Source organism: Oncorhynchus mykiss, chromosome 4, assembly GCF_057628025.1.
Source record: "Oncorhynchus mykiss isolate SJ-2025 chromosome 4, ASM5762802v1, whole genome shotgun sequence".
Taxonomy (NCBI): Eukaryota; Metazoa; Chordata; class Actinopteri; order Salmoniformes; family Salmonidae; genus Oncorhynchus; species Oncorhynchus mykiss.
This window is the reverse complement of record NC_143025.1, coordinates 5,685,581-5,702,500: the sequence shown is the minus strand read 5'-3', so window position 1 is coordinate 5,702,500 and position 16,920 is coordinate 5,685,581. Positions and strand designations below refer to the sequence as shown.

The 16,920-nt window shown below is 42.6% G+C and overlaps 1 protein-coding gene across 5 annotated transcripts in view; it reads right to left on the bottom strand.

Moving 5' to 3' along the window:
* Positions 1–16,920, bottom strand: part of LOC110521167 (epidermal growth factor receptor kinase substrate 8-like protein 2) — a 114,206-nt gene that overhangs the window by 29,913 nt on the left and 67,373 nt on the right. For all 5 annotated transcript variants that reach the window (XM_090230941.1, XM_090230944.1, XM_090230940.1 and 2 more), the window contains 5 exons: positions 13,255–13,416; positions 3,884–4,033; positions 3,537–3,616; positions 3,268–3,377; positions 886–962 (listed from right to left, as the gene is read on the bottom strand). In XM_090230941.1, coding sequence (XP_090087067.1) covers positions 886–962; positions 3,268–3,377; positions 3,537–3,616; positions 3,884–4,033; positions 13,255–13,416 — 579 coding nt within the window. The remainder of the gene's footprint in view (positions 1–885; positions 963–3,267; positions 3,378–3,536; positions 3,617–3,883; positions 4,034–13,254; positions 13,417–16,920) is intronic.

Here is a 16,920-nt window from a genome sequence, read left to right as displayed (position 1 = left end):
ATTCCAGATCGGGAGACAAAAAAATGTCTCGAGTTCCTGCCACAATCATGAGACATACACCTCCATATTGGGTTTGTCCTGGAGAACCCCGCTGGCTGTATGGAGGGGGACAATATATCCGGTGAGAGCCATGATTCCTTGAAACAGAGTATGTTACAGTCCACTGACGTCTCTCTGGAAGGAGATCCTCGGCCTGAGCTCACCTACTCAGTCCAGGGACTGAGCGTTAATGTGTAATAAACTCCACTTCTCCTTCCTTTTCTCCGACGACTTTGATTTATTTATTTTTAATTTCACCTTTATTTAACCAGGTTGGCCAGTTGAGAACAAGTTCTCATTTACAACTGCGATCTGGCCAAGATAAAGCAAAGCAGTGCGACACAAAACAACAACACAGAGTTACACATGGAATAAACAAGCGAACAGTCAATAACACAATAGAAAAAAAAAAGTCTATATACAGTGTGTGCAAATGGCGTGAGGAGGAAAGGCAATAAATAGACCATAGTAGCGGAGTAATTACAATTTAGCAAATTAACACTGGAGTGATAGACGAGCAGATGATGATGTGCAAGTAGTGATACTGTTGGTGTAGCACCAGGGATGAATGGGTCATCAGTGTGTCTAAACAAAGGATCCAAGTCAGGGAAAATAATGTAAGAAATAACAAAAATTGAAAAAAGCCAAAAAAAACTGCCAAGTTGGAAAGTAGCTAGAAACAGGGCGGCCATCTTGTTTTCCATCTTGTTTAAAATCTTGTTTAAAATCTTGTATTAAATATTGTAAAGCGCTTTAAGCATCATGAAAAAGCACTATAAATCCAATCAATTAATAGTATTAATTATAGTATTATATTAGTATTTCATAAATAAGAGTGTAACTCACTACGTCCTTCTCAATGCGCTGGGCCAGCTTCTCATGGGACTCTGGGTCCTGCTGGGCCGAACCTCGCCTCTCCACATCTGAAATAATGATAACAGTTATTGTTGTTGTTGACGTTGTTTTGTGTGTGTGTGTGTGTGTATCAGTGTGTGTGAGTATCAGTGTGTGTGTGTCAGCGTGTGTGTGTCAGCGTGTGTGTGTGAGTATCAGTGTGTATGTGTCAGTGTGTGTGTGTCAGTGTGTGTGTGTGTGTCAGCGTGTGTGTGTGTGTCAGTGTGTGTCAGTGTGTGTGTGTGTGTGTGTGTGTGTGATATGACCATACTGATATAACCATACTGATATGCCCATACTGATATGACTAACATGATATAACCATACTGATATGACCATACTGATATGCCCATACTAATATGACTAACATGATATGACCATACTGACCATACTGCTATGACCATACTGACCATACTGATATGACTAACATGATATGACCATACTGATATAACGAACATGATATGACCATACTGATATAACCATACTGATATGACTAACATGATATGACCATACTGATATGACCATACTGATATGACTAACATGATATGACCATACTGATATGACCATACTGATATAACCATACTGATATGACTAACATGATATGACCATACTGATATGACTAACATGATATGACCATACTGATATGACTAACATGATATGACCATACTGATATGACTAACATGATATGACCATACTGATATGACTAACATGATATGACCATACTGAAATGACCATACTGATATGACTAACATGATATAACCATACTGATATGACTAACATGATATGACCATACTGAAATGACCATACTGATATGACTAACATGATATAACCATACTGATATGACTAACATGATATGACCATACTGATATCACCATACTGATATAACCATACTGATATGACCATACTGATATCACCATACTGATATGACCATACTGATATGACCATACTGATATGACCATACTGATATAACCATACTGATATAACCATACTGATATAACCATACTGATATCACCATACTGATATAACCATACTGATATGACCATACTGATATAACCATACTGATATGACCATACTGATATAACCATACTGATATAACCATACTGATATCACCATACTGATATAACCATACTGATATAACCATACTTATATCACCATACTGATATAACCATACTGATATGACCATACTGATATAACCATACTGATATAACCATACTGATATCACCATACTGATATAACCATACTGATATGACCATACTGATATAACCATACTGATATCACCATACTGATATGACTAACATGATATGACCACACTGATATGACCATACTGATATAACCATACTGATATAACCATACTGATATGACCATACTGATATAACCATACTGATATCACCATACTGATATGACTAACATGATATGACCATACTGATATCACCATACTGATATAACCATACTGATATAACCATACTGATATGACCATACTGATATGACCATACTGATATGACCATACTGATATAACCATACTGATATAACCATACTGATATAACCATACTGATATAACCATACTGATATGACCATACTGATATGACCATACTGATATGACCATACTGATATGACCATACTGATATGACCATACTGATATAACCATACTGATATAACCATACTGATATAACCATACTGATATGACCATACTGATATAACCATACTGATATAACCATACTGATATAACCATACTGATATAACCATACTGATATAACCATACTGATATAACCATACTGATATCACCATACACCCTTCACCGAATGTGAATACATTCAAGGTCCCAGCAACCAATGGGTTGGGCCAGATACAGTGTGTGTGTGTGTGTATCAGTGTGTACCATTGTGTGTGTGTGTGTTTGTGTGTATCAGTGTGTGTCTTTGTGTGTGTGTATCATTGTGTGTGTGTGTGTATCAGTGTGTGTGTATCAGTGTGTGTGTATCAGTGCGTGTGTGTGTATATCAGTGTGTGTGTGTGTGTGTATCAGTGTGTGTGTGTGTGTGTGTGTGTGTGTGTGTGTGTGTGTGTGTGTATCAGTGTGTACCATTGTGTGTGTGTGTGTTTGTGTGTCTCAGTGTGTGTCTTTGTGTGTGTGTATCATTGTGTGTGTGTGTGTATCAGTGTGTGTGTATCAGTGTGTGTGTATCAGTGTGTGTGTGTGTATATCAGTGTGTGTGTGTGTGTGTATCAGTGTGTGTGTGTGTGTGTGTGTGTGTGAGCGTGCGTGTGTATCAGTGTGTGTGTGTGTATCAGTGTGTGTGTGTGTATCAGTGTGTGTATCAGTGTGTCTACTCTTACCCTGCATGTTCATGGCAGCCACACGGCCCTTGACTGAGGGGGGCCCCTTGGGGGCCGAAGAGGGGGGGATGATGGATTCTCTGTGGTGCTTCATCTTCTCCTGGTTCACCCTGAGACGAGGAGAGGAGTTAAGGGGAGCTGGGCACCCCCATTATAAATCAGGGCCCCTCCATAAGAATGGAAATATCCCTATACTATACGCCCCCCCCCGCCCCCCCGCCCCACACACACACACAAAATGTTTTTAAAAGAGACGTCAGGCCTCTTACTTCAAGGTCTGTGGTCGTATCTTCTTCCCATGTTTGCTGTCCCCCAGAGCGCTGTCGATGTCTGCATGGACCATCTCTGCCTGTAGGGGACAGAGACAAAAGACTAGAGATTATTATTATTATTATATTATATATTATTAATTATTAAAAATAAACAATTGTCTTGGAGAAGGAAGACTAGGAGGATGTATTATTGTTGGACATATTAATTATCTGTTAATTAATTAAAACATTTTAAAACAGTCACACTTTAGCTCTGTTTTCTATAGGACTTCAATGGAGACTTTTGCTTCCTACGTCGCTAGCCTGGATAATGTCTGTACTGCATAGAGATAACGGTGACCCACCTCCACCTCGTCGCAGTGGAAGAAGTGTATGTCAGGTCTGTGCTGTTCAGTGTCTTGACACACCAGCAGAAGGACGGATGGATACCTGGTCTGATTCAACACTGTCTGACAGTGGTGGATCGTAGGCAGGGGGAAGTTCTCCAACTCTTCCTGTGAGGGTGGCGAGGAGGGAGGGAGAGAGGGAGGGGGTGAGAAGGAGGTGGGTGGAGGGAGAAAGAGAGAGAGAGGGAAGGAGGGGTGAGGTAGAGAGAAGGAGAGAAGGAGAGGGAGGTGGAGAGAGAGAGAGAGAGAGAGAGAGAGAGAGAGAGAGAGAGAGTGAGGAAGGGAAGGAGAGGGATAGATAGAGAGAGAGAGAGAGAGAGAGAGAGAGAGAGAGTGTGAGGAAGGAAGGAAGGAAGGAAGGGAAGGAAGGAAGGGAAGGAGGGAAAGAGAGAGGGAGGGAGGGAGAAGGAGAGGGAGGTGGAGAGAAGAGAGAGAAAGTGTGCAGGAGGGAAGGGGGTAGGTAGAGAAGGAGAGCGAGAGCGAGAGAGAGAGAGAGAGAGAGAGAGAGAGAGGGAGGGAGAATGAGAGAGGTTATTCCATATCAAATGTGTCATCAGTTATCTCACCATAAAGGTCTAAAGGTCGACAGATCTGTGGCTCAGAAAATACATGTCCACATAACACAGGAATATGATGTTTGTGACATCAAATAACGAGAACAACTGAAGACTAGGACTGGCATAACTACAGCACTACGTAGGACATTATCCCAACTACAGAGCTACGTAGGACATTATCACAACTACAGCACTACGTAGGACATTATCACAACTACAGCACTATGTAGGACATTATCACAACTACAGCACTACGTAGGACATTATCCCAACTACAGAGCTACGTAGGACATTATCACAACTACAGCACTACGTAGGACATTATCACAACTACAGCACTACGTAGGACATTATCACAACTACAGCACTATGTAGGACATTATCACAACTACAGCACTACGTAGGACATTATCACAACTACAGCACTACGTAGGACATTATCACAACTACAGCACTACGTAGGACATTATCACAACTACAGCACTACGTAGGTCATTATCACAACTACAGCACTACGTAGGACATTATCACAACTACAGAACTACGTAGGACATTATCACAACTACAGCACTACGTAGGACATTATCACAACTACAGCACTACGTAGGACATTATCACAACTACAGCACTACGTAGGACATTATCACAAGCACTACGTAGGACATTATCACAAGCACTACGTAGGACATTATCCCAACTACAGCACTACGTAGGACATTATCCCAACTACAGCACTACGTAGGACATTATCACAACTACAGCACTACGTAGGACATTATCACAACTACAGCACTACGTAGGACATTATCACAACTACAGCACTACGTAGGACATTATCACAACTACAGCACTATGTAGGACATTATCACAATTACAGCACTACGTAGGACATTATCACAACTACAGCACTACGTAGGACATTATCACAACTACAGCACTACGTAGGACATTATCACAACTACAGCACTACGTAGGTCATTATCACAAGCACTACGTAGGACATTATCACAACTACAGCACTACGTAGGACATAATCACAATTACAGCACTACGTAGGACATTATCACAACTACAGCACTACGTAGGACATTATCACAACTACAGCACTACGTAGGACATCATCACAACTACAGCACTACGTAGGTCATTATCACAAGCACTACGTAGGACATTATCACAACTACAGCACTACGTAGGACATTATCACAACTACAGCACTACGTAGGACATTATCACAAGCACTACGTAGGACATTATCACAAGCACTACGTAGGACATTATCCCAACTACAGCACTACGTAGGACATTATCCCAACTACAGCACTACGTAGGACATTATCACAACTACGGCACTACGTAGGACATTATCACAACTACAGCACTACGTAGGACATTATCACAACTACAGCACTACGTAGGACATTATCACAACTACAGCACTATGTAGGACATTATCACAATTACAGCACTACGTAGGACATTATCACAACTACAGCACTACGTAGGACATTATCACAACTACAGCACTACGTAGGTCATTATCCCAACTACAGCACTACGTAGGACATTATCCCAACTACAGCACTACGTAGGACATTATCACAAGTACAGCACTACGTAGGACATTATCACAACTACAGCACTACGTAGGACATTATCCCAACTACAGCACTACGTAAGACATTATCACAACTACAGCACTACGTAGGACATTATCACAACTACAGCACTACGTAGGACATTATCCCAACTACAGCACTACGTAAGACATTATCACAACTACAGCACTACGTAGGACATTATCACAACTACAGCACTACGTAGGGCATTATCACAACTACAGCACTATGTAGGGCATTATCACAACTACAGCACTACGTAGGTCATTATCACAACTACAGCACTACGTAGGACATTATCACAACTACAGCACTACGTAGGTCATTATCCCAACTACAGCACTACGTAGGACATTATCACAAGCACTACGTAGGACATTATCACAATTACAGCACTACGTAGGACATTATCCCAACTACAGCACTACGTAGGACATTATCACAAGCACTACGTAGGACATTATCACAATTACAGCACTACGTAGGACATTATCACAACTACAGCACTACGTAGGACATTATCACAAGCACTACGTAGGACATTATCACAAGTACAGCAGTATGTAGGACATTATCACAAGTACAGCACTACGTAGGACGTTATCACAACTACAGCACTACGTAGGACATTATCACAAGCACTACGTAGGATATTATCACAAGCACTACGTAGGACATTATCGCAAGTACAGCACTACGTAGGACATTATCACAAGCACTACGTAGGACATTATCACAAGTACAACACTACGTAGGACATTATCACAACTACAGCACTACGTAGGACATTATCACAAGCACTACGTAGGACATTATCACAAGTACAGCACAACGTAGGACATTATCACAACTACAGCACTACGTAGGACATTATCACAAGCACTACGTAGGACATTATCACAAGTACAGCACTACGTAGGACATTATCACAAGCACTACGTAGGACATTATCACAAGTACAGCACTACGTAGGACATTATCACAACTATAGCACTACGTAGGACATTATCACAACTACAGCACTACGTAGGACATTATCACAACTACAGCACTACGTAGGACATTATCACAACTACAGCACTACGTAGGACATTATCACAAGCACTACGTAGGACATTATCACAAGTACAGCACTACGTAGGACATTATCACAACTACAGCACTACGTAGGACATTATCACAAGTACAGCACTACGTAGGACATTATCACAACTACAGCACTACGTAGGACATTATCACAACTACAGCACTACGTAGGTCATTATCACAAGTACAGCACTACGTAGGACATTATCACAACTACAGCACTACGTAGGACATTATCACAAGTACAGCACTACGTAGGACATTATCACAACTACAGCACTACGTAGGACATTATCACAACTACAGCACTACGTAGGACATTATCACAACTACAGCACTACGTAGGTCATTATCACAACTACAGCACTACGTAGGACATTATCACAACTACAGCACTACGTAGGACATTATCACAACTACAGCACTACGTAGGACATTATCTTCAAGTCAGAGCTCTAGAAAGAGGCCAGAGTTCTCGACTTGGAATTCCGAGTTGGATGACCGTTCGAAGCGTATTTTCCCAGTCAGAACTCGTTTTCTTCCGAGTTCCCAGTTTTCTTGAACTCACTGAAGGATGAGATTTCCCAGTTCCTTGTTTTGAACGGGGCAGAAGTCATGCTAGATTGACAGCGTGGCCAATGTATTCAACCTTTTCTGGCCCAGGGTGTTGCGTGTGAATGTTTATAATTTTAAGCTTGGAAAAGAGACCCTTAAACCCAGACGTGGACCACGCACCCTCTCCACCAAATAGCAGGCCAGTGATTGCTTTGCAACGCTTGCAGTTAGCCACTGATTCCTTCCAAACCACTCATTGTTGAATTGGCGATTTCCAACTTGTTGTGTAATGTCTATGTCCAATGGCCGATGAGCACCGATACGTTTTATCTATAATCTCTGTTTATATGACAAGGATTGAAAAGTATTTGCCTGTAGATTGTCGACGTGATTCATGGTGACTGGTAGCTCAGATTGTGAAAGTATGATGTTGACATGATCAGTCCAATCAAAGCTACCTGTAGATATAACATGATGTGACATAATTTTATCTGTGGCCAATGACCTTGAGCCTTCTTGGATGGGCACTTCTAATGTAACTCTATGGCAGCACCCAAGCGGGCTTGAACTGCCTAGCTCTCCCTGTAGATTTTGCGGTGACGCGGTGTCCCCCATGAGTGACAGAACACTGAGCCAATCACGGCGTAACTAGAGAACATGACCAACCCCTACTCTCTGTATTATCTGCTGGCTTCTCCACCACCACAGAAACCACTGAGCTGAAACGCCTGCATTCTGGAGCTGCCTTACTTTTATCTATAATATCTCTTCGTATGACAAGGATGGAAAATTATTTACTCAAGAAAACAAAACCGATACCATGTTTGTATGTAACTTTATCATCTCAAAATTATATTTAGCCCAGAAAGACGGGTCACCACTGAATATACTATACATACATAACTACATACATCTACATAGGTCAGGATAAAAACTCTAATAGCACAGGTCTTTAATAGTTGGTATTAAAACCAGTGACTTTTTACATTAATTGAACCAGGTCAGTTAAGAACAAATTCTTATTAATAATAGCGGCCTACCAAAAGGCAAAAGGCCTCCTGCGGGGACGAGGGCCCCGGGATTACAAATGTAAAATATAGGACAAAACACACATCACAACAAGAGAGACAACACAACACTACATAGGAGACCTAAGATGACAACATACAGTGCCTTGCGAAAGTATTCGGCCCCCTTGAACTTTGCGACCTTTTGCCACATTTCAGGCTTCAAACATAAAGATATAAAACTGTATTTTTTTGTGAAGAATCAACAACAAGTGGGACACAATCATGAAGTGGAACGACATTTATTGGATATTTCAAACTTTTTTAACAAATCAAAAACTGAAAAATTGGGCGTGCAAAATTATTCAGCCCCCTTAAGTTAATACTTTGTAGCGCCACCTTTTGCTGCGATTACAGCTGTAAGTCGCTTGGGGTATGTCTCTATCAGTTTTGCACATCGAGAGACTGACATTTTTTCCCATTCCTCCTTGCAAAACAGCTCGAGCTCAGTGAGGTTGGATGGAGAGCATTTGTGAACAGCAGTTTTCAGTTCTTTCCACAGATTCTCGATTGGATTCAGGTCTGGACTTTGACTTGGCCATTCTAACACCTGGATATGTTTATTTTTGAACCATTCCATTGTAGATTTTGCTTTATGTTTTGGATCATTGTCTTGTTGGAAGACAAATCTCCGTCCCAGTCTCAGGTCTTTTGCAGACTCCATCAGGGTTTCTTCCAGAATGGTCCTGTATTTGGCTCCATCCATCTTCCCATCAATTTTAACCATCTTCCCTGTCCCTGCTGAAGAAAAGCAGGCCCAAACCATGATGCTGCCACCACCATGTTTGACAGTGGGGATGGTGTGTTCAGCTGTGTTGCTTTTACGCCAAACATAACGTTTTGCATTGTTGCCAAAAAGTTCAATTTTGGTTTCATCTGACCAGAGCACCTTCTTCCACATGTTTGGTGTGTCTCCCAGGTGGCTTGTGGCAAACTTTAAACAACACTTTTTATGGATATCTTTAAGAAATGGCTTTCTTCTTGCCACTCTTCCATAAAGGCCAGATTTGTGCAATATACGACTGATTGTTGTCCTATGGACAGAGTCTCCCAGCTCAGCTGTAGATCTCTGCAGTTCATCCAGAGTGATCATGGGCCTCTTGGCTGCATCTCTGATCAGTCTTCTCCTTGTATCAGCTGAAAGTTTAGAGGGACGGCCAGGTCTTGGTAGATTTGCAGTGGTCTGATACTCCTTCCATTTCAATATTATCGCTTGCACAGTGCTCCTTGGGATGTTTAAATCTTGGGAAATCTTTTTGTATCCAAATCCGGCTTTAAACTTCTTCACAACAGTATCTCGGACCTGCCTGGTGTGTTCCTTGTTCTTCATGATGCTCTCTGCGCTTTTAACGGACCTCTGAGACAATCACAGTGCAGGTGCATTTATGCGGAGACTTGATTACACACAGGTGGATTGTATTTATCATCATTAGTCATTTAGGTCAACATTGGATCATTCAGAGATCCTCACTGAACTTCTGGAGAGAGTTTGCTGCACTGAAAGTAAAGGGGCTGAATCATTTTGCACGCCCAATTTTTAAGTTTTTGATTTGTTAAAAAAGTTTGAAATATCCAATAAATGTCATTCCACTTCATGATTGTGTCCCACTTGTTGTTGATTCTTCACAAAAAAATACAGTTTTATATCTTTATGTTTGAAGCCTGAAATGTGGCAAAAGGTCGCAAAGTTCAAGGGGGGCGAATACTTTCGCAAGGCACTGTAGCAAGTCAGCAACACAACATGACAACACAGAATGGTAGCAACACAACATGGCAACACAACATGACAACATGGTAGCAACACAACATGACAACAACATGCAACAACATGGTAGCAACACAACATGACAACACAGCATGGTAGCAACACAACATGACAACACAGAATGGTAGCAACACAACATGACAACAACATGGTAGCAACCCAACATGACAACAACATGGTAGCAACACAACATGACAACAACATGGTAGCAACACAACATGGCAACAACATGGTAGCAACACAACATGGCAACACAGAATGGTAGCAACACAACATGACAACAACATGGTAGCAACACAACATGACAACAACATGGTAGCAACACAACATGGCAACAACATGGTAGCAACACAACATGACAACAACATGGTAGCAACACAACATGGCAACAACATGGTAGCAGCACAACATGACCACACAACATGGTAGCAACACAACATGGCAACAACATGGTAGCAGCACAACATGACCACACAACATGGCAGCAACACAACATGACAACAACATGGTAGCAACACAACATGGCAACAACATGGTAGCAACACAACATGGCAACACAGAATGGTAGCAACACAACATGACAACAACATGGTAGCAACACAACATGACAACAACATGGTAGCAACACAACATGGCAACAACATGGTAGCAACACAACATGACAACAACATGGTAGCAACACAACATGGCAACAACATGGTAGCAGCACAACATGACCACACAACATGGTAGCAGCACAACATGGCAACAACATGGTAGCAGCACAACATGACCACACAACATGGCAGCAACACAACATGGCAACAACATGGTAGCAACACAACATGGCAACAACATGGTAGCAACACAACATGGCAACACAGAATGGTAGCAACACAACATGACAACAACATGGTAGCAACACAACATGACAACAACATGGTAGCAACACAACATGGCAACAACATGGTAGCAACACAACATGACAACAACATGGTAGCAACACAACATGGCAACAACATGGTAGCAGCACAACATGACCACACAACATGGTAGCAGCACAACATGGCAACAACATGGTAGCAGCACAACATGACCACACAACATGGCAGCAACACAACATGACAACAACATGGTAGCATCACAACATGGCAACAACATGGTAGCAACACAACATGGCAACACAGAATGGTAGCAACACAACATGACAACAACATGGTAGCAACACAACATGACAACAACATGGTAGCAACACAACATGGCAACAACATGGTAGCAACACAACATGGCAACACAGAATGGTAGCAACACAACATGACAACAACATGGTAGCAACACAACATGACAACAACATGGTAGCAACACAACATGGCAACAACATGGTAGCAACACAACATGACAACAACATGGTAGCAACACAACATGGTAGCAGCACAACATGACCACACAACATGGTAGCAGCACAACATGGCAACAACATGGTAGCAGCACAACATGACCACACAACATGGCAGCAACACAACATGGTACAAACATTATTGGACACAGACAACAGAACAAAGGTCAAGAAGGTAGAGACAACAATACATCACGCTAAGCAGCCACACCCGTCAGTAAGAGTGTCCATGATTGAGTCTTTGAATGAGGAGATGGAGATAAAACTGTCCAGTTTGAGTGTTTGTTGCAGCTCGTTCCAGTCGCTAGCTGCAGCGAACTGAAAAGAGGAGCGACTCAGGGATGTGTGTGCTTTGGGGACCGTTAACAGAATGTGACTGGCAGAACGGGTGTTGTATGTGGAGGATGAGGGCTGCAGTAGATATCTCAGATAGTGGAGGGGGAGTGAGGCCCAAGAGGGTTTGTTGCAGCTCGTTCCAGTGTGTAACTGGAATGGAACTTCCAACGTTCTTTACCTACAGGATATGTTGTTGCCCAGCAACTGTTTTCCTACATTAGGAATGTGCATAACCCTCACGCTTGCTTCACAGTCTTACCCGTGTGTGTGTGTGTGTGTGTGTGTGTGTGTGTGCAAGTCTTACCGTGTGTGTGTGTGTGTGTGTGTGTGCAAGTCTTACCATGTGTGTGTGTGTGTGTGTGTGTGTGTGTGTGTGTGTGTGTGTGCAAGTCTTACCATGTGTGTGTGTGTGTGTGTGTGTGCAAGTCTTACCTGTGTGTGTGTGTGTCTGTGCAAGTCTTACCGTGTGTGTGTGTGTGTGTGTGCAAGTCTTACCATGTGTGTGTGTGTGTGCAAGTCTTACCATGTGTGTGTGTGCAAGTCTTACCGTGTGTGTGTGTGTGTGTGCAAGTCTTACCATGTGTGTGTGTGTGTGCAAGTCTTACCATGTGTGTGTGTGCAAGTCTTACAATGTGTGTGTGTGTGTGTGTGTGCAAGTCTTACCGTGTGTGTGTGTGTGTGTGTGTGTGTGCAAGTCTTACCATGTGTGTGTGTGTGTGCAAGTCTTACCATGTGTGTGTGTGTGTGTGTGTGTGTGCAAGTCTTACCATGTGTGTGTGTGTGTGTGCAAGTCTTACCATGTGTGTGTGTGCAAGTCTTACCATGTGTGTGTGTGTGTGTGTGCAAGTCTTATCATGTGTGTGTGTGTGTGTGTGTGTGCAAGTCTTACCATGTGTGTGTGTGTCTGTGCAAGTCTTACCGTGTGTTTGTGCGTGTGCGTGTGTGTCTGTGCGTGTGTGTAAGGCTTACCTGTGTATCAACATCCAGTAGCCGTACAGCCTTGTCGCTGACCTGAAGCAGCATCTCCTGGGTCCAGATCTTCTCTTTAGAGTCCAGCAGCACCAGCTTCTTAATAGCATCGTCCACTGTGGCAATGGACTCTGTCTTGTCCATCATGAAGGTGGACAGGTGCTGTAAGGGGGGGGGGGGGGAGGGTTAGATAACAAACAGGAAGAGGACTGGTCTTGTCCATCATAAAGGAGGACAGGTGCTGTGGGGGGGGGGGGGGAGAGGGTTAGATAACAAACAGGAAGAGGACTGGTCTTGTCCATCATGAAGGTGGACAGGTGCTGTACAAACAGGAAGAGGACTGGTCTTGTCCATCATGAAGGTGGACAGGTGCTGTAAGGGGGGGTTAGATAACAAACAGGAAGAGGACTGGTCTTGTCCATCATGAAGGTGGACAGGTGCTGTAAGGGGGGGTTAGATAACAAACAGGAAGAGGACTGGTCTTGTCCATCATGAAGGTGGACAGGTGCTGTGGGGGGGGGGGGTTAGATAAAAAACAGGAAGAGGACTGGTCTTGTCCATCATGAAGGTGGACAGGTGCTGTGTGTGTGTGGGGGGGGGGGTGGGGGGGGGGGGAGAGGGTTAGATAACAAACAGGAAGAGGACTGGTCTTGTCCATCATGAAGGCGGACAGGTGCGGTGGGGGGGGGGTAGATAAACACATTCATAGCTCAGAGCCTAATGAATTTAATTAAATTGACTGATTTCCATATATGAACTGTAACTCAGTAAAATCTTTGAAAATGTTGCATGTTGATTTAGATATTTATTTATTTATTTATTTACATATATATATACATACAGTTGAAGTCGGAAGTTTAGCCAAATACATTTAAACTCAGTTTTTCACAATTCCTGACATTTAATCCTAGTAAAAATTCCCTGTCTTAGGTCAGTTTAAGAGTTTAAGACACTTTATTTTAAGAATGTGAAATGTCAGAATAATAGTAGAGAGAATGATTTATTTCAGCTTTTATTTCTTTCATCACATTCCCAGTGGGTCAGTAGTTTACATACACTCAATTAGTATTTGGTAGCATTGCCTTTAAATTGTTTAATTAACTTGTGTCAAATGTTTCAGGTAGCCTTCCACAAGCTTCCCACAATAAATTGGGTGAATTTTGTCCCATTCCTCCTGACAGAGCTGATGTAAGTCAGGTTTGTAGGCCTCCCTGCTCGCACATGCTTTTTCACAAACAAAATTAGACCCAACCAAATTATGAGAAAGCAAAAAGATAACTATTTGTCACACTGGAAAGAATCAACCAAAAAACAGACTCTGTGACTGACCCCAAAATTAAGAAAATCCTTGACTATGTAGAGATTTTCTAATAGCCTTGCTATTGAGAAAGGCCGCCATAGGCAGGCATGGCTCTCAAGAGAAGACAGGCTATGTGCTCACTGCCCACAAAATGAGGTGGAAACTGAGCTACACTTCCTAACCTCCTGCCCAATGAATGACCATATTAGAGAGACATATTTCCCTCAGATTACACAGATCCACAAAGAATTTGAAAACAAACCCAATTTTGATAAACTCCCATTTCTACTGGGTGAAATACCACAGTGTTCCATCACAGCAGCAAGATTTGTGACCTGTTGCCACGAGAAAAGGGCAACCAGTGAAGAACAAACACCATTGTAAATACAACCCATATTTATGCTTATTTATTTTCCCTTGTGTACTTTAACCATTTGTACATTGTTATTACACTGTATATATATATATATAATATGACATTTGTAATGTCTTTATTCTTTTGAACGTTCTCTATGTGAGTTTAGTGTTAATTTTTATTGTTTATTTCACTTTTGCATATTATCTACCTCACTTGCCTTGGCAATGTTAACACATGTTTCCCATGCCAATAAAGCCCCTTGAATTGAATTGAGAGAGAGAGGTGTGTGTAGAGAGACAGAGAGAGAGAGAGGTGTGTAGAGAGACAGAGAGAGAGAGAGGTGTAGAGAGAGAGAGAGAGAGGTGTGTAGAGAGAGAGAGAGAGAGAGAGAGAGAGAGAGAGAGAGAGAGAGAGAGAGAGAGAGAGAGATGTGTAGAGAGAGAGAGGTGTGCGTAGAGAGACAGGGAGAGAGAGGTGTGTGTAGAGAGAGAGAGAGAGAGAGGTGTGTGTAGAGAGACAGGGAGAGAGAGTTCATATCCAACCTGTGGACTGGACACACGTGGTTCATAGTTCAAACACCAACTGCTACCAGCACAACAGTTTAAAGGGATCTGTTGGAGTGGTATGCAAATTGGAGTGGGTCTAGTGTTTCCGGGATGATATGAGTCATGAACAGCCTTTCGAAGCACGTCATGGCTACAGATGTGAGTGCTACGGGGCGGTAACTATTTAAGGCAGGTTACCTTTGCTTCCATGGTCACAGGGACTACGGTGGTCTGCATGAAACATCTAGGTTTTACAGACTAGGTCAGGGAGAGGTTGAAAATGTCAGTGAAGACAAATGCCAGTTTACATATATGTAAATGATGTCTGAGTGTTGGAGTGTGCCCCTGGCTATCTGTAAATGATGTATGAGTGTTGGAGTGTTCCCATGGCCATCTGTAAATGATGTCTGAGTGTTGGAGTGTTCCAATGGCCATCTGTAAATGATGTCTGAGTGTTGGAGTGTTCCCCTGACTATCTGTAAATGATGTCTGAGTGTTGGAGTGTTCCCCTAGCTATCTGTAAATGATGTATGAGTGTTGGAGTGTTCCCCTGGCTATCTGTAAATGATGTCTGAGTGTTGGAGTGTTCCCCTGGCTATCTGTAAATGATGTATGAGTGTTGGAGTGTTCCCCTGGCTATCTGTAAATGATGTCTGAGTGTTGGAGTATGCCCCTGGCTATCTGTAAATGATGTCTGAGTGTTGGAGTGTGCCCCTGGCTATCTGTAAATGATGTCTGAGTGTTGGAGTGTTCCCCTGGCTATCTGTAAATTATGTATGAGTGTTGGAGTGTTCCCCTGGCTATCTGTAAATGATGTCTGAGTGTTGGAGTGTTCCCCTGGCTATCTGTAAATTATGTCTGAGTGTTGGAGTGTGCCCCTGGCTATCTGTAAATGATGTCTGAGTGTTGGAGTGTGCCCGTGGCTATCTGTAAATGATGTTGGAGTGTTCCCCTTGCTATCTGTAAATGATGTCAGAGTGTTGGAGTGTTCCCCTGGCTATCTGTAAATGATGTCTGAGTGTTGGAGTGTTCCCCTGGCTCTCTGTAAATAATGTATGAGTGTTGGAGTGTTCCCCTGGCTATCTGTAAATGATGTCTGAGTGTTGGAGTGTTCCCCTGGCTATCTGTAAATGATGTCTGAGTGTTGGAGTGTTCCCCTGGCTATCTGTAAATGATGTCTGAGTGTTGGAGTGTGCCCCTGGCTATCTGTAAATGATGTCTGAGTGTTGGAGTGTTCCCCTGGCTATCTGTAAATGATGTCTGAGTGTTGGAGTGTGCCCCTGGCTATCTGTAAATGATGTCTGAGTGTTGGAGTGTTCCCCTGGCTATCTGTAAATGATGTCTGAGTGTTGGAGTGTGCCCGTGGCTATCTGTAAATGATGTTGGAGTGTTCCCCTTGCTATCTGTAAATGATGTCAGAGTGTTGGAGTGTTCCCCTGGCTATCTGTAAATGATGTCTGAGT